The sequence below is a fragment of the Pseudorasbora parva genome, chromosome 14, assembly GCF_024679245.1.
Source record: "Pseudorasbora parva isolate DD20220531a chromosome 14, ASM2467924v1, whole genome shotgun sequence".
Taxonomy (NCBI): domain Eukaryota; kingdom Metazoa; phylum Chordata; class Actinopteri; order Cypriniformes; family Gobionidae; genus Pseudorasbora; species Pseudorasbora parva.
The window spans coordinates 31442132-31466434 of record NC_090185.1 but is presented as its reverse complement, the minus strand read 5'-3'; the positions used below and the strand labels follow the sequence as shown (position 1 = coordinate 31466434).

Sequence of the window (24303 nt, the reverse complement as noted above, 5' to 3'; positions counted from 1 at the left end):
AGTAGGTTTCGGAGGTGTGAGACCCAGGCGCTCAGCGCTCATCAACCCCGGCGAGAGTAGCCTTAACTCGGCTCGTCCTTCGGACTACTGCCGCTGCCTGGCAGAAGCCCCTCCCATGACGCAAATTCGCGTCTGTTGTGTAGTGAATGAAGCGAATGGAGTCAAAATGTTCACGCGTCCATGTTCGCGCGAATAGCGCTATTTAATCGCGTCACTCGCGTCTGGTGTGAACGCTGCATAACTGTTATGTGTGCTAAACCGGAACTGAGATACCGTCAACCGGAAGTATCTAGTGTCATGGCGACGCCCACTAAGACTCGCATGAAAGTTGTGGATAGGTGGATTAATTTCTGCACTTTAAATTTACTTTAGGGCATCTTACAAATTAGCTAAATAAAATTCAACTCAGTTTTTCACTTACTAAATTTATTTGGAATGCAGAGTCATAATATCAAATAAAGTAAAAACGTCTCGGTTACGTATGTAACCCTAGTTCCCTGAGGGAACGAGACGCTGCGTCGAAATGCTGTGAGAACGCCTCTGCGTTAATGCGTCGTGAAGCGCGTGTAGAACCAATCCATCGGGAGATCGATCGTCGCCGACGTGATGACGTCATCGACCGGGGAGACTATAAAAGGTCCGCGAACACAAACAGGAACTAGCTTCTGATAAAGCCTGAAGTAAGTGATCACGGGCACGCCGGGAGTATGGCAGGGCGACGCAGCGTCTCGTTCCCTCAGGGAACTAGGGTTACATACGTAACCGAGACGTTCGAGCTGCGTCGAAACGCTGTGAGAACGCTTATACCCACATCGCCATTGGACCAAGTGCCTCGTATGTGTGAAGCCGAAGCGCACACGATTACGAGAGTACCTGCGCCCCAACAGTAGATGCCAAATCTAACTCGTAGAATCTGACGAAAGTTTAGCGGCGAAGACCAGCCCGCCGCATTACAGATATCTTGGAGGGAAGCCCCCAACAAAAGTGCTTTAGAAGCAGCCATACCCCTGGTAGAGTGCGCCCGGACAGCCAGTGGAGACGGCTGCCCGGCCGCCTCATAAGTAAGTGAAATGGCCTCGACCACCCACTTGCTCATTCTCTGCTTAGACACTGGAGCCCCCCCTTAGGGGCTCCGAAACAGACGAACAATTGATCGGTCTTTCTCCACAAGGCAGTTCTGTGGACATACGTATCTAACGCCCTAACAGGGCACAGCAGATTTAGTCTTTCCTGGTCCAACGTTGTGAAAGGAGGAGGACAGAAGGCTTGGAGAGTTATGGGGCCCCGTGGGCTCGTAGGAACCTTGGGGACATAACCCGGTCTGGGATGCAGAAAAGCCTTTACCATCCCAGGCGCAAACTCTAGGCATGAGGGCCCAACCGACAGGGACTGAATATCTCCTATTCTTTTGAGAGATGATATGGCCAAAAGAAAGATAGTTTTGAGGGTGAGGAACTTATCCGAAACCTCCTCTAAGGGTTCAAATGGAGGCTCAGACAAGCCCCGCAAGACAATGGCCAAGTCCCATGCTGGGACCCTCGAGTGCACAGCCGGCCTCACCTTAAGGTACCACGGAGGAAACGTGTAATAAGAGGGTGTCTTCCCAAAGACACTCCACCCAAAGGGACGTGGAAGGCACCCCAGGCCGCCACGTACACCTTTATTGTTGAGGGGGTCAACCCTGCCGAGAACCTTGCCTGCAGGAACTCCAGCACTGTACCAACTGTACCAGTTAACTGGGTCCCACTGGCGTTCTCTGCACCATGCTGAGAAAAGTTTCCATTTCAAAGCGTACAGCTTCCTCGTGGACGGAGCTCTGGAGTGAAGTATGGTCTCAACGACCTCGGCCGAGAGACCCTCCTCTATGAGCCTGGCCCCCTCAGAGGCCAAGCCCATAGTTTCCACATCTCTGGGCGTGGGTGCAGGAATCTCCCGCCCGCCTGAGAGAGTAGATCCCTCCTGGTCGGAATCTCCATCGGAGAGCCTTCCAGGAGAGATATCAGGTCCGAAAACCAGATTCTGGTCGGCCAGTACGGAGCCACTAGAAGTACCTGGGCCCCGTCCCGGTGTACCCTCTCCAGAACTCCTGGAAGCAAGACAATCGGGGGGAAGGCGTACAGGGGTAGCCTCGGCCACTCCTGTACCATGGCATCCAACCCCAGCGGGGCTGGATGGGACAGAGAAAACCACTGCGGGCAGTGAAAATTCTCCGCCGAAGCAAATAGATCTATCTCTGCCTTCCCATATACCTTCCATAGGAGCTCCACCACCTCTGGGTGGAGACTCCATTCCCCGGGCCTCGGCCCCTGCCTCGACAGGCTGTCTGCTTCCTGATTCAGGACCCCCGGGATATATACTGCTCTGACTGACAGCAATTTCCCTTGGGCCCACAGGAGGATCCGACGTGCCAATTTGTCCAACGGACGGGACCTCAGACCCCCCTGATGATTTATATAGGCAAACACCGATGTGTTGTCTGTCCTGACTAACACATGGTGGCCCCTGAGCTCGGGCAGAAACTGTTTCAATGCAAGAAACACTGCGAGCATCTCTAGCCGATTTATGTGCCAGTGCCGCTGATGTTCCTGCCATAGACCCTGGGATGAGTGACCACTCATGGTCGCCCCCCAGCCCGTGAGAGAGGCATCTGTCGTTAGCGTTACGCGACGAACATGAGCCCCCCAACACGGGACCCTGAGATAAAAACCCCGGGTTTTTCCACATGACCAGAGCACGTAGGCATCGCCGCGTGACTTTGATTGTGCGGAGCGGATTTCCCCTCGGGGAGAACCCTTTTGTTTTGAGCCACCACTACAGTGGCCTCATGTACAGTAGGCCAAGAGGTATTACGTTGGACGCTGCTGCCATGAGACCTAACAGTTTCTGGAACTGCTTCACAGTGACGGCCCGGTCTAGCTTCTGCTCTTTGACTGCTGCCAGGATCGATGCTATGCGTGTTGGCGATAATTGCGCCCGCATAATTACCGAATCCCAGTTCACGCCTAAAAAAGTGGTTCTCTGAGCCGGAGAAAGCACACTCTTCTTGGCGTTCAGCCTCAACCCCAATTTCGACATGTGTGCGAGAACAGCATCTCGATGCTGAACCACCATCTGTTCAGTATTCGCTAGAATCAGCCAGTCGTCGATATAATTCAGTATGCGGATGCCCTGCAGACACAACGGCGCCAGCAGCATCCACACACTTGGTGAATGTGTGGGGTGACAGAGCTAGACCGAAAGGAAGTACTCGATATTGGTATGCCTCTCCCCCGAAGGCAAACCTCAGGAACTTCCTGTGATGTGGAAGGATGGAGACATGAAAATACACATCTTTGAGGTCTATGGTGACAAACCAATCCTCCGATTTGATCTGCGACACAATCTGTCTGAGTGTGAGCATCTTGAACTTGAGCTTGGCCACTGAGCGATTTAGAGATGCAGATCTAATATCGGGCGTAAGCCCCCATCCTTCTTTGGCACGATGAAGTAACGGCAGTAAAACCCAGACTCCCTGCCGGGAGGAGGAACCCTTTCTATAGCCCCCTTTCGCAGGAGTGTCTCTACTTCCTGTGCCATCACCAGAGCCTGCTCTGGGCCCACCTCTGTAGGTAGGACACCTCGAGTGGCCCGCGGGGACCGTCTGCGCCCCGGCATTGTGGTGGGGTTGGCAGCGCGGCCCCCAGAGGGCTCTGCAGGACAACGGGTACCGTAGGCAGAGGTAAACACCGTTTCCCTTCGGAGGGGACTACCCTCAGCGTCCTGACGCTTTCCTTTTGTTTCCCTGCCCTCCGAGGAGGGGGCGGACCACCCTCAGGTGGCCCGCGGAGACCCTCTGCGCCCCGACATTGCAGCGGGGTTAGCAGCGCGGCCCCCTGTGGGCACCGAAGGAAGACGGGTACCGTGTGCTGAGGTAAGCACCGATTTCCTTCGGAGGGGAAATGCCAGGGACGATGCAGCTGAAGGCAAGAGATAGCTCGCAAGCATCTCTTCGATCTTCGGCATCGCCCCATAACCATAGTGTCTCAGCCCAAATATATTACTATATGCAGATGTATGTGGGCTGAACACTCTATATGATACCGGTTTCCTCCATGACCTAGACACCTCGGTGTGCAGGTCAGGGAAGAACGGCTGGACGTTGATGCTTTGCACGAGAGGGCAGGAATCGCTCATCTAATTTCGTTCTCTCTGATTTCGATGGGATTCAGATATTTCCGCCAGCCAGTCGTTTTTTATTTTTATATTTAACCTGGCCACAGCTCTCGTGAGAACCTCAACTCACTAGCGGGTGACTGAAGTGGCGAGTCTTCAATCGTGATGCTCTCAACGTCCACCTCCTCAGAGCTGGATAGTTGGAGCACCGGTGCCCCGCCCGGGGAGGAAGAAACCGCAGAGCGGGCTTCCAAACCCCGAGACGAGGCACTGGACGATACAGGTGAGGGCTGAGATAAGGCTGGGCCCGTCTCAAACCCCTCTGTAAAGTCCATGTGTGAACCCCACAACTGAAGCCACCGCTCTGCCTCGGCAGCAGCGGGACCGAGCCGCGGGGAACACGAGCCGAAGCACCCTCCTCGAAGAGTGCCCGGCGGGAGCGCAGCATTCTCAACGGAAGCCGTTCAAAAAATGCTCGCAAGCGGCCCCCTCAAGGGCTGCCTGAGCGTGCTGTGCTCCCAAACAGCCATGCACAATGAGTGTGTTTCCCACATGCAATATATTTTTTGAGGGCAGGGATGAACACACTGTGAAATGCTGTTCACTCGCCATAATCTCCTTTTTCTCTTTATGTTATAAAATATATATCAGATATATTTAACAAAGGTGGAAAAATCTCTCTAATGGACAGACAAAAACACCAAATAGACAGACAGGTTCACACAGATTGCTTACTGAAGGCACAGAAGCTAGTTCCTGTTTGTGTTCGCGGACCTTTTATAGTCTCCGGTCGATGACGTCATCACGTCGGCGACGATCGATCTCCCGATGGATTGGTTCTACACGCGCTTCATGACGCATTACCGTTAACGCAGAGGCGTTCTCACAGCGTTTCGACGCAGCTCGAGTTCCCCGAAAGGGAAGTACAGATTTTCTACATAAAATTACACCCATGAAATAAATTGTACTACACACAAGTTATAATGTTACAAGTTATTAAAGGGTTAGTTCACCCAAAAATGAAATTGATGTCATTAATCACTCACCCTAATGTCGTTCCACACCCGTAAGACCTCCGTTCATCTTCTGAACACAGTTTAAGATATTTTATATTTAGTCCGAGAGCGTATCAAAGTGTATGCACACTATACTGTCCATGTCCAGAAAGGGAATGAAAACATCATCAAAGTAGTCCATATGGGACATCAGTTAGTTAATTAGAATCTCTTGAAGCATCGAAATTACATTTTGGTCCAAAAGGAACGACATTAGGGTGAGTCATTAATGACATCAATTTCTTTTTTGTGTGAACTAACCCTTTAAGTTCACAGCAAGTATTAAAGTACAATACAAATACATTTATTAGCTTATAGGTGGTATAATTCATACATTTATATTCAGAAAATATAATCATAGTTAAAAAGCGGATTGTTTTTTTTTTTTTTTGGGGGGGGGGGGGGGGGGTTATCAACCGCAAGAAAATAAAAAAATACATTTTATCAATGGCGACATAGCAACAGAGCAGGCCTATAATTAAGCAACCAAAACAATTGTAAGATCATGTCGACATACAGGTGACTATTGCCAAAATCTTAGATGGTATGGTATCTCCACATCAGAAATATCAAATCTGGTCCCAGATGGCAGAAAGATATCAGTTTTGCCTGGTGTCCAAAACCCACTGAAACCTGTAAAAAAAGCAAATATTGTCTGATACCAAAACTGTATTAACAGTCTTATGTCAGAATGAGAGCTTGACTAAGAAAGTCAAGAGCAGAAAACAGGAGACAGAGCAGAAATCATGTAAATCATGACAGATGGTAAAATTAAGCAAAGTTGCACTAATCTTAATTGTGTATGTTTCAATGATCAGGCAATTTTTTTGCTACTTTCAACCTGACGCAGTTATCATTTTCGCATCCAGCGTGTTTAATGCTTTCGTGCCCATCTGTTCACCCATGGGTGTGCTGATCTGAAAACCAGCTGTGTCCAGTCAACATGATGGATCCAAGTTCTCATTCTGTTTACGCCAAATTCTGACTCTACCATCTGAATGTCTCAACAGAAATCGAGACTCATCAGACCAGGAAACATTTTTCCAGTCTTCAACTGTCCAATTTTGGTGAGCTTGTACAAATCGTAGCCTCTTTTTCCTATTTGTAGTGGAGATGAGTGGTACCCGGTGGGGTCTTCTGCTGTTGTAGCCCATCCTTCTCAAGGTTGTGCATGCTTTGCTGCATACCTCGGTTGTAACGAGTGGTTATTTCAGTCAAAGTTGCTCTTCTATCAGCTTGAATCAGTCGGCCCATTCTCCTCTGACCTCTAGCATCAACAACGCATTTTCACCCACAGGACTGCCGCATACTGAATGTTTTTCCCTTTTCACACCATTCTTTCTAAACCCTAGAAATGGTCGTGCGTGAAAATCCCAGTAACTGAGCAGATTGTGAAATACTCAGACCGGCCTTTCTGGCACCAACAACCATGCCACGCTCAAAATAGCTTAAATTACCTTTCTTTCCCATTCTGACATTCAGTTTGGAGTTCAGGAGATTTGCTGCGTCCCAATTCGCCTACTTATACTACGTCCTAAAAGTATGTACTCTTTTTGTAAAGAAAAAGTATATACTTTTGAGTGTGTAGGAGAAAAGTATGCAAGCTTCGGGACATACTACTTCGCCATCTTTAACGGACTCTGTCGCTTAGTTACGTGCATCCCGTCACCGTTTATCTGCCCTGTCAATCATCGTCAGATTCATCACAGTTCAAATCCTTCACATTCAGTTTAATCTCCTACCTTATCGGAGAGAAATGTATCCGCTCGTTGATCTGCCATTTGTGGATCTTTAATGCAGAGACTCTCCTCATGTGTTTGCAGTTTAAATATAATGATGCATTTAAAGGTTAATGGCCAAATGTGTCATTGCAAAAGTTCACAATGCTGCTGCATGTGAAATATAATGTGGATAACACTGAATAAATATATTTTTGTCAGGTTAAATATTGATAGTTGGTCACTCAAACCCCTTTATCTAAACTTCTCTACTTAACCGTCGAACTCGCACATCCGTCATGTTTGTAGTTTATTAACGCTTTTTATCCGCGTTTGTAGTTCTAATCGAATCCTCGTCCAACTCGCAATGGGTTGTGGGCAATATCAGCCGTTAGAGTGCCCATCGATCCATACTGTGAATTCGGACCGGAAATAGTAAACCATCCGGGAATCTTTGGAATACTCTTTTCAACATACTACGATTTGGGACATACTAATTCTATTTTCGAATACTATTTAGGATGGATAGTATGCGAATTGGGACGCAGGGATTGTCTTGACCAGGACCACACCCCTAAACGCATTGAAGCAACTGCCATGTGATTGGATGATTAGATAATTGCATTAATGAGGAATTGAACATGTGTTCCTAATATATCATACAGCAAGTACATACATTAGTAATGATTATAAATGCTTAAATTGAATAATATTATTTAGAAAAAAGGTTGGTCTCTTGAAGTAACAAAAAAAAAAAAAAACAGGTTGTTATTGAGAAAACTAAAAACTAAAAACATCCTGGTTAAGACTGCTGATTTTTGTGATGTAGAAGATGAAACAAATATAAATGGGCAATTTCAAAGAATGGAACCTGCTAACAAATGCAATTATTTTGGAGATTTTAGGTTAACACTTTATCGAGATGTTTGCCTAAGAAAATGAACTACATCTAACACCTACTGAACTGAATCTTATGCACATACAGTAACTTCTGAGCTTTATCAGGGCCGTAACCACCATAGATATTGAGACCCCATGATTTCTGCCTGAGTCCTATCCTGATTCTTTTCCACCGGCTGTGAGGTGAAAACTCAAGATGCTGAGCTCAAACTTGGCGTCATCAACTTTGCTTTGTTTTGAATAGGCGACCTCTAGTGGATGGATAGTGCACCTTTAATACTTGTATATAACACACCATATTTGTGTTATTTTATCAAGACCATATTAATAGTATACACAATTAAAAAAAGGTAATAAGCTATACTATAAATGTTCTAAATTAGTTGTATCAATGCTGGAGCTAAAAGGACACCCTAAGAAAAATGTGCCTTTTAATCATGTGTAAGTTAATACTTGTTCAAAAAAAATCTCTTTCTGATTATTTTGATAAATAAAATAATGAATTATTGTTCAGTTAATATTAAATTTAAAAAAAAAAAATATTTTAAACATAGAAATTTTTTTAAAATAAATATTCTGAAAACATTGAAAGAGATCCCATTATAATTTAATAAAGTATAATGTGGACACCAAACTTGATTTATGATATTTCCCATCTAAATCTAACCGTCATGTCAACAAATGGAAAAGTCAGCAAAAAAAAACATTAAATTTGAGATCAAATTTGCGCAGAATCAACTTTTTGGAAGCATAATTAAAACAACAAATTGTATTAGCATTAAAGCCTAACAACTGTATTTACAATATAATTGTAAAAGGTTTGTTATTCATTCTCTATAAGATGATATTCAACCTCCTTATAGTGCCCCTTTTGTTGTTATGGGCCACTGTCCCTCAAAATGTCTGTGCACAGCCCTGATCCTGCTTATACCATGGTAATTTGCCAACATCGACAACTGAAAGGTGCACTGTGTAAACTTTAGTGGCATCTAGCGGTGAGGTTGTGAATTGCAACCGGCCATCGCCCAGGCTGTTATCTGTGTTTGCAGCGCAATATTTGACCGGAAGGGTAAAAATGCTGGTTATTGTCATCAGTTAGATCCAACATTCTGCTCGCTTTGAATCAGACACAGAGATAAAGTAGTGCGTAAGATTGCTTTTATTTGAAAGAAAGAAAGAAAGAAAGAAAGAAAGAAAGAAAGAAAGAAAGAAAGAAAGAAAGAAAGAAAGACAGACCTGTATAGCAAAGTGGGCTTGCACACACAATGAATTTTTCTTGGTGCTGAAGTTTCCAATGTCGGATACAATATATTGCATGTTGTGGCTTCACAAATGCTTTGCTGCATACCTCAGTTGTAACGAGTGGTTATTTCAGTCAAAGTTGCTCTTCTATCAGCTTAAATCAGTCAGCCCATTCTCCTCTGACCTCTAGCATCAACAAGGTTTCCAGTTTACATATAAAGGTATATTTTGCCTTGAGGGGGATTTAACTGCTCAAGAGGGAAATGGCCTGTGGGAAGAAACTGTTCTTATGCTTAGATGTTCTAATGGCCAGTGATCTGAGTCGCCATCTTGACATTCACAGTTCAAATAGGTGGTGTCCGGGGTGAGTGGAGTCTGTGATGACTTTACCTGCTCTCTTCCTCACTCTGGAAGATTACAGGTCCTGGAGGTTCGGCAGGGCGGCACCAATAATCCTCTCTGCAGTCCGGATGGTACGGTGCAGTCTCCTTGTCAGATACTAGAAGGAAACTGAGTGATCCAAATGCGATAAACTCATTTATTCGACAGAACTGCACAATGTTCACAGAAAGTCCGAAGACCACAGGGAATACTCAAGAACAGAGGCAGGAAAAGTGCAGAAAGATCAGGCAGTCCAAAGGAACGGTGAGCGGGTTCATGATGCAGGGAAGCAGTGGGCAGATGAATGTCAGGAATCCAGGAATCCGGAACAGAGGCGATCTCCCGGGAGAAACAAGGGCCGACACCAAGGACCACAGAAGCCTGCAACAATCTGACAATGAATGCTGTCAGTGACACATATATGAAGGCAGCGGTGATGAGTGCAGCAGGTGATGGTGCTCAGACAATAATCAGAAACCACGCCCCCAACACAACCAGACAACACAAAGAGAATGAGACGATGGATTGATGAACCGTGACACTCCTGATGTCTGATTTGGTAGATGAACCAAACTAGACAGTGATGGAAGTGCATAAAACATACTCAAAGATGGCTGAGAAGAACTGAATGGCAGGTTGAACTTCTTCAGCTGGTGAAGGAAGTAGTCTCTGCTGGGCCTTTTTCACAATGGTGTCAATGTGACTGTCCCGTTTCCGGTCCTGAGAAAAAGTAGTGTCCAGGAACCTGAAAGACTCCACTGCTTCCACAGGGCTGCTCATGATGGTGAGTGGGGGAGTGCTGGGCTGTTCCTCCTAAAGTCCACTATCATCTCCACAGTTTTGAGTGTGTTCATCTCAAATAACTGCACCAGACAGCCAGCTGTTCAACCTCCAGTATGTACTCGTCTCCGTTTTGGATGAGGCCGATGACATAGGGTGAGAAATGAGAGATGCTTACCTGCGTCTGTTCAGCATCTCTCTATTAACAATGAAGCTGCAAGAGTTTAATTACTTCAAAATGAAGATCATTGCTGAAGAATATAATGTAGCGATTCAGTAGCCAAGCTATTTTATTACTAAAAGTCGCAGGGCAGCGTTGATAAGTTTCTGTACTCCTAAACGTTTGTGTGTGTGATATCTGCTTTCTTTGTGAGTGACGTATGTGTGTGCATGCTTCAATGAAAACATTAATATACAACTGTGATTAAACTGACTAGGAACTACCTGCGCATTAAACAGTTATAGTGCACACCTTCCAGCCAATCAGAATCGAGTATTCATACAGACCATGGTATATATTCCTTAATCCCTCCCTGTTCCAGCTCGTATAATCTTTAATGCTGACTGAAACTTTGTATTACTGGCACTTCTCATGTATATTGCCTACTTAAAATGATTCACTTGTAGAATTCCTCAACTGTAGGTTTCTTTAGATAAAGGGACAATTAGACAAATGTAAATGTACCTATGTAGTTTGGTATGGTATGGTATACCATTGTCGTGCAGGTTGTAGTTGTTAAATGTGCAAAATATTTCTGAAATTAATTATCTTTGGTTATTTACATCACAAAAATCAGCTGTTTTAACAGGGGTGTGTAGAATTTGTCTATCTACCAGCTTGAAAACTCAAGGAGGTACTATTCAAAAATGTCTCAAAAGAAAAACAAGAAGTTTAAAGGACAACTCCGGTGAGAAATGAACCTAGGGGTAATTAACAGATGGTTACCGAGTAGGTCATTCTCTGGGATGTGTTTTCATGAAAATCAAATGTAAAGAGTTTTATCTTTAAAAACAGATTAGCTTATAGCGCTTGTCTATGGGGCACAGGGGAGACACAGGGTGGTAAAATTAAATCGCTAGTTCCCTTTCGAGAGAGGTTCCTCGTATTACGTATGGGAAAAACTCCTTTTCTCGAGAATGTGAAGCAAAACTTTATTAATAAAGGTATCTATGTAAAGCGCAGTGAGCTGCACGGCCATAGCCCAGCGCGAGGAGCGCTCTGATTGGCCGGGCCGCGGCAACTGCAGGAACCTATGGTGAGGCGGCTGAGAGGAACGAACCAATGGGGGGCGTTCCAGAAGCCCGCCGAAAAAGGTGCTTATATTTGCATACAGGAGGCTATATAAGACCCTAATTCGCCATAGGTGTCAGATTTTATCTCCTTCAGCGATACCTTTGCTGACGTCCGGAAGAAGCACCGCCGTTGAAAAGGCACCAGCGGAACCTGCAGCTGAGGACGACGGACTCCCTCTCCGCCTTCTCTGCCGTTCCAGCTACGCCATCCGGCGTTATATATCCTTTATACTGTGTCTATGTTGAGTGTTGTATGTGTTTGTGTGTGTGTTGCCGCTGCAACGCCACTTCTAGAGCTTACAGGCTTGTTCTATTCGAGGACTCTCTCGTTCCGCCTCGTCGTTTAGCGCCGCGGAAAGACGGAGCTCTTCTCACTCTCCCTCTGCTCTCGTTACGTCGCGCTGAATAGCGCCGCGGAAAGAGAGAATGTTAGAGGACATGAGCACACTCAAGCCGAAGCTCTCTTCACTCTGCCGCCGCCGCGGCTCTTCTTCTGCCGCTGCCACAGAGTTGTTCTCACTCTTCTCTCGTTCCGTCGCGCTACAGCCGCGGACAGAGAATACTAGAGTGAATAGGCGAACTCGAGCCTAAGCTCTCGTCACTATACCGTCGCGCTGAGGAGGCGCCGCGGACAGACGGAGTTTTTCCTCACTCTTCCTCTTCTCTAGTTCAGTCGCGATATCGCCGCGAACAGAGAATACTAGAGTGAATAAACTAACTCGAGCCGAAGCTCTCGCCGTGCTGAAGAAGCGCCGCGGACAGACGGAGTTTTTCCTCGCTCTTCCTCTTCTCTAGTTCAGTCGCGATATCACCGCGGACAGAGAATACTAGAGTGAATAAACAAACTCGAGCCGAAGCTCTCGCCGTGCTAGAAGCGCCGCGGACAGAGTTTTTCCTCACGCTTCCAATTCTCTCGTTCTGTCGCTCTATCGCCGCGGACAGAGAATACTAGAGTGAATAAACAAACTCGAGCTGAAGCTCTCGCCGTGCTAGAAACGCCGCGGACAGAGTTTTTCCTCACGCTTCCAATTCTCGTTCTGTCGCTCTATCGCCGCGGACAGAGAATACTAGAGTGAATAAACTAGCTCGAGCCGAAGCTCTCGCCGTGCTAGAAGCGCTGCGGACAGAGTTTTTCCTCACGCTTCCTATTCTCTCGTTCTGTCGCACTATCGCCGCGGACAGAGAATACTAGAGTGAATAAACTAACTCGAGCTGAAGCTCTCGCCGTGCTAGAAGCGCCGCGGAGAGAGTTTTTCCTCACGCTTCCAATTCTCTCGTTCAGTCGCGCTGTCGCCGCGGACAGAGAATACTAGAGTGAATAAACAAACTCGAGCCGAAGCTCTCGCCGTGCTAGAAGCGCTGCGGACAGAGTTTTTCCTCACGCTTCCTATTCTCTCGTTCAGTCGCACTATCGCCGAAGACAGAGAATACTAGAGGGAATAAACAAACTCGAGCCGAAGCTCTCGCCGTGCTAGAAGCGCTGCGGACAAAGTTTTTCCTCACGCTTCCTATTCTCTCGTTCAGTCGCACTATCGCCGCAGACAGAGAATACTAGAGGGAATAAACTAACTCGAGCCGAAGCTCTCGCCGTGCTCATTCTACCGCCGCCGTGCTGAAGCGCTGCGGACAGAGAATACTAGAGTAAGTTAGACGAGCGAGCTCGGGCTGTTGGGTATGTCAAGAACAATGTCGCTGCAGCGCGCCCCTTCCACAGCGCGTTGCTGACTAGAGCGCGGCTTACGTCATAGCACGCGCTCACTGTCAGAGCATAAGGGCGTCGGAAAATGGCTGCCAAGCTAAGCCCTTTTTTCACTCTATCACTTCCAGTCCCCTTTATTCAGGCAGCTGGAAAGTTTTTACACTGTAGACAAAGTGTCCACTACACAGTGTGCACCCCTACATAAGCACTGTTAATTCAGCCTCACAAAATCACAAATAAATCCCGCCGCGGCCGGATTACACCTTATAAAGTCAACTAGCCTTATTGCAGTCAACTAGCCTGTGGTCAAACACGCTTGTCTGCATGCGTGCTTTCAGTCTAGACTAGAGCATAACGGCATTGTGGAATGGCTCACATACCACCCGCACTTCCTTACATTCTCCCAGTTCCCTTAAGTTAAGTGACTGGAGATGAAATATTGCAGTCAACTAGCCTGTGTTAAACACGCTCTTCTGCACACTAATGCTGTGTGCGTTTACCCCTGTGGATTTGCTCACTGGTTTGCACCGTGGGTATTCTACGTAGGTTGTGCGCCACTGCACATTGTTTACACTACACACAAAAGAGCTTTCTATGTAGGAAATGTGCCCACTTTACAGTCTGCACTCCTGCACCCAAGCACTTTTCACAAAGTTCACTCTCGCACACACAATATAATGTGAGGCGCGCGCCCACTGCAAAGCCTGCACCGCCAAAACTAACACTATCCCCACAGTGTTACAAGCAGTGTTACAGCACAAGCAACCCGGCTAACAGGCCCCTATTACTAAGCGGCCAGCCCCCGAATCTAATTCAACCCCTGGCTTCACGAGCCCAGGCCTGGCAGGCCATTCCTGGTATATAATATTGGGTGTTGAACATATAAAACGAGGTTCTCGCTACAGTTTTGCTCGCAGACCCCGCGATTCAAGCCGTTGTCGAGCCCTCAGTAAGAAGCAGTGTCAGTCACGTGCTTCTCGCTGAGGCATTGAGACTGTTAAAGGAGAGAGCGGCGGAAACCGTACACCCGACGCTAGCGAGTCAGGTTTTTACTGTCACTAATTCCTCATGCCGAAAATGGGTGGCGGTCTCAGGCCCATTTTCCAGGCATCTGAACAAAGCACTTATGACACGCTCGTTTCAAGGTGCTGACGGTGAAACAAATCCTCGTGCACATTCGCCCCGGGGATTGGGTTTTCTCAATAGATCTGAAAAACGCATACTTCACGTTACAATAACCCCCCACCCCCACTACAGGCCATTCTTGAGATTCGCCTTCGAGGGGCAGGCTTATCAGTACAGTCATTGTCATAGACTCAAGACTCAACGAGTGTCTTACGGCATAAGAACCACCACGTCTTGATAATGTACATAAAATCGCTAGGGCACCCGAGATCAGACTCTCTTCACTGCATGGCTAAGCATCTCCTTTTATGGGCAGAGCACAATCTGAGCTCCCTAAGGGCGGCTTACGTGCCAGGTATTCTGAATCAGGGTCGGACATGTTATCCAGAGGAACCATGTCCCCAGGGGGATGGTCCCTTTACCCGCAAACGATTCAGCTCGCACAGCACACGCTGCCCAATATTTTTTCTGCAAACGCAGGGATGCCCTGGCCCATGTTGGCGCAGACTCCCTCTATATGTTCCCTCCGATCGCGATCCAGCTGCAAGCCTGTGCTTTTTAATAGCCCCACTTTGGAAGAACCGCACATGGTTCTCCAAACTGTTTCAGCTGTCAGACACAGCCCCATGGCCTATTCCGCCAATGAAAGGGAAGGTCTGGCATCCCAATCCCGAGCTGTGGGCCCTCCACGTATGGCCCATCAACGGTATCCGGGAACCTCTCTGACAAGTTATGAACACTATTTCGGAAGCTAGAGCCCCTGCTATCTGGCAGCTCTGCTTTGAAGTGGTCAGTGATTTTCTAACCAGTGTGCTACGCGAAACATCGACGCACACTCATGCGAACTGGCGGAACTGCTCGCTTTCTCCAAGAGCTAATGGACGCGGGTCGTCCCCCCTCCATACTCGGGGTGTGTGTCTCCGCCATAGCAGCTAGCCACGCTCCGATCGCGGCACATTCACTAGGGAAAAGTGATCTTATTGTGTGTTTTCTTAAAGGGGCCAGGAGATTCAGCCCGCCTTGCCCCTACCTCGGTCCCTATTTGGGACCTCGCCATGGTTTTGGAGGCCGTGAAGGGTTCCCCCTCCTAACCACTTCAGACCACGAGCTTGAAGCACATATCACTCAAAACCGTTTTTCTGCTGGCTGTGGCCTCGGTTAACCGAGTGGGTGGCTTACCTGCACTCTCCGTGAGCCCTTCCTGTCTTGAGTTTGGGTCCAGCAACTTCAAGGTTGTGCTCAAACCGAGGCATGGTTTTATGCTGAAAGTGCTATCAACCCCTTCAGTATGCAGGTCTTTTCACTGCTTAACCCGCGTCTCAGAGAGAATAAGACGCAAACCTATTCTGCCCAGTCAGAGCATTGAGATTGTATCTAGAGCGCTCCGCCCCCTTCAGGCAGTCGGATCAGCTCTTCATTGCTTCGGTGGCTGCACTAAAGTTTGTGCTGTCATGAAACAGTCTCTCACACTGGATAGTGGATGCAGTCCCACTAGCATATAGGTCTAGGACCTAACCTGTCCTACAGGCATTTAAGCCCACTCCTCTAGAGGCATGGCCTCATCTTGGGCTTGGTCGTGTGACATTTCTTTGGAAGATATCTGTGCGGCGGCAGGCTGGGCCTCTCCGTCCACTTTTATCAGATTCTACAAGTTGGAGGTTCCAGCTCTACAAGCAGGGCTTCTCTCCATCTAGGCTCTATCTTGACCCTGGCAAACAGATTGCCTTACGTTTTGGCCCGTACACATTAGTCCTTAAGCACTATTCATTCATCATAAGATCCGACTATGTCCGATCAGCTGTTCAAACGAACCGACTCTTCCGGTTCTTCATTCCCCTTATAAGCCGCCTCTGTCGGTGTCTCAGGAGTTTATAACATGTGCTTTGGGTATACTGGGTCAGTCAGCACACACGGCGCTTTACATTGTGTTCCCATACGTAATACGAGGAACCTCTCTCGAAAGGGAACGTACTCGGTTACTTTCGTAACCTCGGTTCCCTGAGAGAGAGGAACGAGTATTACGTTCCGTGCCGTGTTTATGCTTCTCAGGTATTGCTTCAGTCGATCTTAAAACCTGACACCTATGGCGAATTAGGGTCTTATATAGCCTCCTGTATGCAAATATAAGCACCTTTTTCGGCGGGCTTCTGGAACGCCTCCCATTGGTTCGTTCCTCTCAGCCGCCTCACCATAGGTTCCTGGAGTTGCCGCGGCCCGGCCAATCAGAGCGCTCCTCGCGCTGGGCTATGGCCGTGCAGCTCACTGCGCTTTACATAGATACCTTTATTAATAAAGTTTTGCTTCACATTCTCGAGAAAAGGAGTTTTTCCCATACGTAATACTCGTTCCTCTCTCTCAGGGAACCGAGGTTACGAAAGTAACCGAGTACGTTAATACCACTAACAAGGCTCAAAATAGCCTCACACTAACACAGCAGCATAATGAGGGTCCCTACATGCAAACCGAAGCATTGAGAACTTTGTAAGAGTACAAACAGTTTAATAAGAAGATACGTTATAAACATAGTGCCTTACGCGTTCACGGACAGGCACCATCTCGAAAAACAGTCTCGATGAATCGATCTACGAGCGCTGTTCTAAGTGAGCTGGTCGATAGGAATTAAGTTTGTGAAATGTAATAACATGGACATTTTTATTTTTATTTATTTATTTTCTCTGTCGCGTTCAATGTTTTCTTCCAGAAACAACGAACCATATGAGATTCCTCAGAAGTCACAGTTCATCACTTAGAGCAGCGCTCGTGGCTCGATGAGTCGAGACTATTTTCCAAGATGGTGCCTGTCCGTGAACGCGTACTGCACTATGTTTATAAAGTGTCTTCTTATTAAACTGTTTGTCCACTTACAAAGTTCTCAATGCTTCGGTTTGCATGTAGGGACCCTCATTATGCTACTGTGTTAGTGTGAGGCTATTTTTAGCCTTGTTAGTGTTACACTCTAAAAAATGCTGGGTTAAAAACAACCCAAGTTGGGTTGAAAATGCACCAACCCAACAATTGAGTTTTAACCCAATGGTTGAGTTGTTTTAACCCAATGGTTGAGTTGTTTTAACTCAGTGGTTGAGTTGTTTTAACCCAGTGGTTGGGTTAAATGTTGCTTAAGACAACCCAATTGCTGGGTAAGAACAACTCAACCATTGGGTAAAAACAACCCAATTGTTTGGTTGGTGCATTTTCAACCCAACTTAGGTTGTTTTTAACCCAGCATTTTTTAGAGTGTATTAACGAGCGATTTAATTTCAACACTCTGTGCCCCATAGACTAGTGTTATAAGCTAATCTGTTTTTAAAGATTAACTCTTTACATTCGATTTCCATGAAAATGCATCCCAGAGAACGATCAACTCTGTAACCATCTGTTAATTACCCCTAGGTTCATTTCTCACCGGAGTTGTCCTTTAAGATGCTCTCTGAGCATTGATTTACTGTCAGTGTATTGGCATCCAGCCCCTCCTCCTTTTGTCCGGGCTTGGGACCGGCACATGCAATTCCGTATAATGCCCTGTGGCGGAGTTCTGGAACACATACATCAAGCCAATATTTAATAAGAATCTGCAAACTTATAATGAGATTCATGCTGAATATGCATGATGAATGTACTTACAGCCAAAATGAATGTAATGCCAATAAAGAGAAGGGACATGATCATTGCAATCATATCTGGTCTTGGTTTTGTCCCCTGGTTACGGCTAGCTTTTACTGGATTATCTATCATTAGAAAAGTTAAAAAGGAAAACTTGAGTGTATCTGTAATGAATGGTCAACACAGAGTGGATCTACTTGTTGCTTTATTAGAGACAGCAGAATACAGACCGAGAAAGTGTGATTCTGTAAACAGGGACAGGGAAGGGCCAAGGCTGGCAGCAAGAATCAGAGACAGGTCACAGGAAAGGATCAAGACAGTCAGCACACAATCACAGTCCAGTGTACAGGCAAGGTTCAGGGGAGGAGGTAGAGGGTCACAGACAATAACAAGATATCAGTCCACAGAAAACACTCAGAAATAACACCCGTAGCAAATCAAGACTTTCCCTGCGTCCCAATTCACATACTATCCATACTAAATAGTATTCGAAAATAGAATTAGTATGTAGTTATACTAACTACATACTAATCGTAGTATACTGAAAAAGAGTATTCCAAAGATTCCCGGATGGTTTACCATTTCCGGTCCGAATTCGAAGTGCGGATCGATGCGCACTCTAACGGCTGATATTGCCCACAACCCATTGAGGATTCAATTTGAACTACAAACGCGGATTAAAAAAAGTTTTAAAAAAAACTACAAACATGACGGATGTGCGAGTCAGACGGTTAAGTAGAGAAGTTTAGATAAAGGTTTGAGTGACCAACTATCAGAATTTAACCTGACGAAAAGATATTTATTCAGTATTGTCCACATTATATTTCCCTGCAGCAGCATTGTGAACTTTTGTAATGACAGGCCATTAACTATTAAATGCTTCATTATATTTAAACTACAAGCACATGAGGAGAGTCTCTACATTAAAGACCGACAAATGGCAGATCAACGAGTGGCTACATTCCTCTCTTATATTGTAGGAGATTAAACTGAATGTGAAGGATTTGAACTGAATCTGACGATGATTGACAGGGCAGTTAAACGGAGACGGGATGCACGTAACTAAGCGACAGAGTCCGTTAAAGATGGCGAAGTATTTTGTTCCCGAAGCTTGGATACTTTTCTGCTACACACTCAAAAGTATGTACTTTTTCTTCACAAAAAGAGTACATACTTTTAGGACGTAGTATAAGTAGGCAAATTGGGACGCAGCATTTGAGAATATGTGGTGTGTGTGTCTTAAGTAGTGAGTAGTGAGTGGGTGATGCAGTACAGTGCTGCGTTCCAGTTCATTTTTATCATTCCCTTCACTCGCAAACTTCCTTCCGTCTCGTTCACTCGGATGTGCGTCATTGCTTACATTGCATGAGTGCCCACTACTGGCGGAAACTTTGCAATGGACTGAACTGGAACGCCCTAAGCCCTTGATCACTTGGAATCCACTATGGAGTTGATTTATTATTTATTTTTTTCCTTTACGAAATTGTTTAATGCAGCATTCTATATGTATATGGATGTGTTTGGGTTGTTTTAAATGTTTTTAAAAATATCATAGAGTTGTTTGTGGTGGGGTAAATTAAATGCGATATGTGGTGACATCACAATCACGTTGCATTGTGGTATATGAAGCTGCCTGAAGTGTACATATGAAGTAGACTCGCTCACTCTGTCAAAATCGAGGGAGCAAGGGTCTGTCCATATAAACTTCCCTTGTCCACTTCACGAAGTGGAACGCACTTCAAAATGGCGGCGGGGATTCCCCCAAGGGGAAGTGCTTAGGGAAGTTTGCAAGTGCATGTCTTAAAGTGGAGTGGAACGCAGCACAGGTGTTAGTGTATTCAGTCCCAGGAATGAGGTCCCATGGGAATTGGAGTCCGAATGATCGTGAATCAATCAGTCCGGAGGATGAACCATGGTATCTTTGTATGTTACTCCATGTGAGAGAAGGGTGAATATAACTAGTGTGGTCATGCAATTATTACATTAATTCATGTTACCTCATTGGAATGAAAACTCATCTTGTTTTTACATACCTTCAATGATTAGATTGACATTCTGCATTATTGATTCCTCTATGATATAGCATGTATACGGTCCTGTATCAGTGTTTTGCAGATTGTTGAGTCTGAGTGAGTAGTTTCCTTTCAGATATTCTTTAGGGAAGGTTTCAACTCTGTTCTTGTACGCTGGATCCTGCTCTTCTTCTGAATCTGCGCCCTTAATTATGTCATACACGTTCAGGAAGTTGTATCTCCAACGCACAGTGATGTCTTGAATTGAAGGCTGATGTTCTTCAGAAGAACAAGGAATAACAATGGAGTCACCAATAAACCCCACAATTGTTGTCTCTGGACACACTAAACACAGAGAGATGAAATAAATTAAACAGTTTTACAGACGAGAGGTACAGGGAAATGAATTTTTTTTTTTTTTTTTTTTTTTATGAAGATGACCCTGTCCCAAATGGCACCCTTAACACTTGCGGTCTTCCTACGAGTGCATTTTAATGACATAACATTGTTTTGACTGTTGGGAAGAAGTCCGCTGAGGAGCTTGCATCAGTGTGGGCTTAGGTGCTTATCGCGGGCGCGAGGACCCTTCTGAAACATAAAATACAAATGGGACACCCTACGGTCTCGTTGACTTAGCGAACACGCGCACATGGCAGCTATTGTAAGTCCACAAGACCGAAAAGTGCATATGAAGAGTGCCATTTGGGACAGGGCCTGTTATACTTTAATGCTCACCTTCAACTGTCCACACCATCAGGTGAAAGAAAACGATCACTGAACGGTAAACACTTAAAAAAAAAAAAAAAAAAAACTTCATCAACACACAACCCACTGAAACACATGAGTCAAGGTAATGGAAACCTTCGTAGGATAACCCAGTGGTTAAGCAAAACAAATGTCATTTTCCAAACAGATGTATGAAATAATTAAATAACAATAATAACAATAATAATTAAAATAAACGTCTTATCACACAATAGATTTATTTATTTAGGCTAGTTAAAAGAATGAATAAATGCAAGTTTCCATTGTCAAGTACAGATTTCCTATAGTTTTCCCCCCACCCTATGTTTTTTGACAGAATTGATAGAATAGCCATTTTATTGTTTTTTATTGCACTGTATAAAATAAATTATATAATCAATAGTTATTGGCAACATTAATTTAATATTTGTTTTTACATTAATTTAACTCATTCAAATAATGTAAGCTTTCTTTTGTAACAGGTGTTTGTGTAATATTCAGATCCTGTGAAGAACTGTTCCAGTGGGTGGAGTAATCATGAATATTCATGATAGTTCTCGCGTTGTGGGCGTGGCCTTGAGACACCGCAAACTAACGGAACTGAAAATATTCAGCACGCTCCTCAAATCGCTACCTGTTTCATGGATAATTCAAAAGGATAATGACGTTACAATACTAAGCATTTACTGCAACAGTCAGTTAACTTTTTAAAAAACAATTGTTTAGAATTTTAGTACAATTGAATAGTTTGTGTAATGTGATAGGCTACATCGTCTGAGTTGTTGTGCAAGATTGATTAGGCATTCAGATGTTTCGTCTTATTTAAGAGCAATGTATGAGTGAATAACCTATACTCGTCTAGGCTAACACACATTTTTTTCATGTCTTTATAGCTTTTTTTTTAGCTTTATAGCTTTTTTATTTATTATTAAAGCCTTTCTGAGGCTTTAATTATAATTTTAATAGTAGATTTACTTGTACCACACATATAGTTAAAGCTTTATCAAAGCAAAATCTTTACATATAGGCTACACCTGCTGCTATACTTTCTGTCTCTATGATTTACTTTTTCATATTCTCTTTAAAATGAGCCACATATTTATAAGAAATGGCTTAAATTATATATTTAACTCTTCTTTATCACTTCAACAGATATAGCATAATAGACACTAAAAATACTATTTTCTATTTTACAAACTTTTTTGATATATGCATTCAATTTCATCATGTCCTCTGTGCAAACTTTCACAAAAACTAAACCATGAAATCATGAATACTAAAAATATTTTTAGACTATGTTGTAGAATACACTTAAATTTGGCTAAATGAAAAATTTAGATGTGATCAGTTACTAGAAAATTTTCAGTTGGAGACCTGATTTTTTATTTGCAGTGGCTAAACTACCTCTAATCATACATATTAATCATGTGAAACTATAGTTATTTATTATTTATTTATTTAACAATTTTCCTAATTTGCTGTGTCCCTGAAGTCATCTTACTTAGTTAGTTAGTACGTACTTTCTCGACTTCCAAAAAAGACCATTCCATGGAGACCATTTTCGTAAATTAAGAAATGTATTTGTCCTGCAGGAATTCAACTGTACAAACTGAAGTAATCTTCAACTCTCACTCCTTCCTTTTTTGTAGTTTTTGAAATGTTATCTCACTCTTAAAGATCCACCCTGTTTATAAAGCTATGTTTTGAAGAATGCTTGTCAGATAAAAAAATGTAAAACATATCTGATATAGATAGAAGGTTATAGAGGGTTGTAGAAGGTTAGCTTAGCTTAAAAATGTCCACCCTGTTAGATTTTATAGGTCCATAGACCTAACAAGGTGAAAATTCTAATAGAATAGTTTTATTTAGTGTATATTGAAAATTATATATGTGTGTGTGTGTGTGTGTGTGTGTGTGTATTCGGTATATTCTGTGCATATATATACTTCAGCTCTTACATCTAAAACAGACAGTAACTTTAGGATATGATGATGAATATATGCATAACAAAAGCAACATGAATTCATTATGACATTGATGAAGACATGTGTAGCCTATATTTTTCCTATTCCCTTTTAAAAATAGTAGCCTCTGGTCTATGCCCAAGAAGAATGGCCATCCATCAGAACAATGCTTTAAAGCTTTCTGCACTGCACTTTATTGCAATGTTAATCATAATGACAAGATTAATATTGCATTTTCCTCAGCAGGTATGTTAACAGAAACACTGGCTAATATAGTTAACAAGAAACTCACACCAAGCTAGTTTTTAAACATTTTATTAGGACACAAATAATGAATAATGTAGACAATTCACTCATTGTTTGCTCTGGGTCCTTACCTATTTATCTGAACGCCTAAAATGTCAGGAAAACCAACTCAGACGATTGATCATATTACACAAACAGTGCAGTAAATGCCTAGTATTGTAACGTCATTATCCTTTTGAATTATCCATGAAACAGGTAGCGATTTTAGGAGCGTGCTGAATATTCAGTTCCGTTAGTTTGCGTTGTCTCAAGACCACGCCCACAACGCGAGAACTGTCATGAATATTCATATTTACTCCACCCACTGGAACAGTTTTTCACAGGAACTGAATATTACACAACACCGGCCTCTCTGGCCTCTTCCTCTTTGCATTCGTAATGTGCTGGAGGCTGTTTGTATTTAGCAAAATAAAAGCGAAACTGTGAATGCTGTCCTGTTTTTTCCCAACCAAAATAACGCAGAGAACAGACCAGTAAACTTATATATGTTCGTCATATTTTCAGTATATAAAGTAAAATTGTTGTGTCAAGCTGACATCGTATCTAAAAACTGCAATCCTGCTCAATTTATGTAAAACATGTTTAAAAACTTAATCTGTATAGCCTACTACTTATTCAAACATTTGAGGTCACTATAGTATTTTAATGCTTGTTTAGCAAGAAAATTGAATCAGGCTGCAGAGATGTTGCAAAATGTAGTAAAGTTATATGTCACAATATTTCTATTTCAAATGTATGCTGTGTTTTTCTGATAAGAAAATATTGTTTTTCACACTTTATTAAGCAGCACAACCCAACAACACCACAAAAACAAGTTACGTAACGCTGGCATTAATCCAAAAAAAAATGCAGCTTTTCCAAGAAGCGTTTCGGAAAGAATGTGCAACGTAAAATACGAACTAAAGAGTTGCAAACAAATTGCATCATATTTGCAAATTGCACAGATGATGAAATTTGTTTGCAACTCTTTAATGTCCGTTATCAAATAACGTTGACGCAGGTAATTTGACCTGGCTTATGCGCTTGCAGGGAAAAAAGGCTATACACGTTAAATTTAACCTCGTTAGCACAATCATTGCAACAGTAATAGTTTGCCTTATGTAAACAATGCATCAACACAATACCCCTGAGCTTCCAAAAAAAAAACACAATAGCATATGCAAGTAAATAGACAAACATACCAGGTTGCCATCATGACTGAGCCTTGTTTTAAGGTGTATTAGCCTAATGTTACGAACGTTATATTTAAATCGCACTAAACAAAAGCAGTAGCCTACGGTGTTTTCAACAGAAAGAATACAACTGCATATGTCCTCCCCCCGCATTAAGTCT

The 24303-nt window shown here is 44.0% G+C and overlaps 1 protein-coding gene across 3 annotated transcripts; it reads right to left on the bottom strand.

Moving 5' to 3' along the window:
* Nucleotides 1–5616: 5616 nt before the first annotated feature.
* Nucleotides 5617–24303, bottom strand: LOC137040543 (CD276 antigen homolog). Of its 3 annotated transcripts, none has more exons than XM_067416246.1 (6): nt 24153–24301; nt 20693–20745; nt 19979–20302; nt 17967–18070; nt 17749–17877; nt 5617–5840 (listed from the first exon to the last, which is right to left on the bottom strand). In XM_067416246.1, the coding sequence occupies exons 1-5, from the start codon at nt 24164–24166 to the stop codon at nt 17791–17793; spliced, it is 582 nt and encodes a 193-aa protein (XP_067272347.1). In that variant the 5' UTR covers nt 24167–24301; the 3' UTR covers nt 5617–5840; nt 17749–17790. The 3 variants fall into 3 exon arrangements, with proteins under 3 accessions (XP_067272347.1, XP_067272346.1, XP_067272348.1); XM_067416245.1 differs by having other exon boundaries at nt 17789–17877; nt 24153–24299; XM_067416247.1 differs by lacking the exons at nt 17749–17877; nt 17967–18070 and having other exon boundaries at nt 24153–24303.

Coding starts and splice junctions, on each gene's coding strand:
- LOC137040543 (XM_067416246.1), bottom strand. Junction 18,071..19,978: donor TGTCAATCTAATCATTGAAG/GTATGTAAAAAC, acceptor TTCTAATGATAG/ATAATCCAGTAAAAGCTAGC. Junction 17,878..17,966: donor GCATTACATTCATTTTGGCT/GTAAGTACATTC, acceptor TATGTGTTCCAG/AACTCCGCCACAGGGCATTA.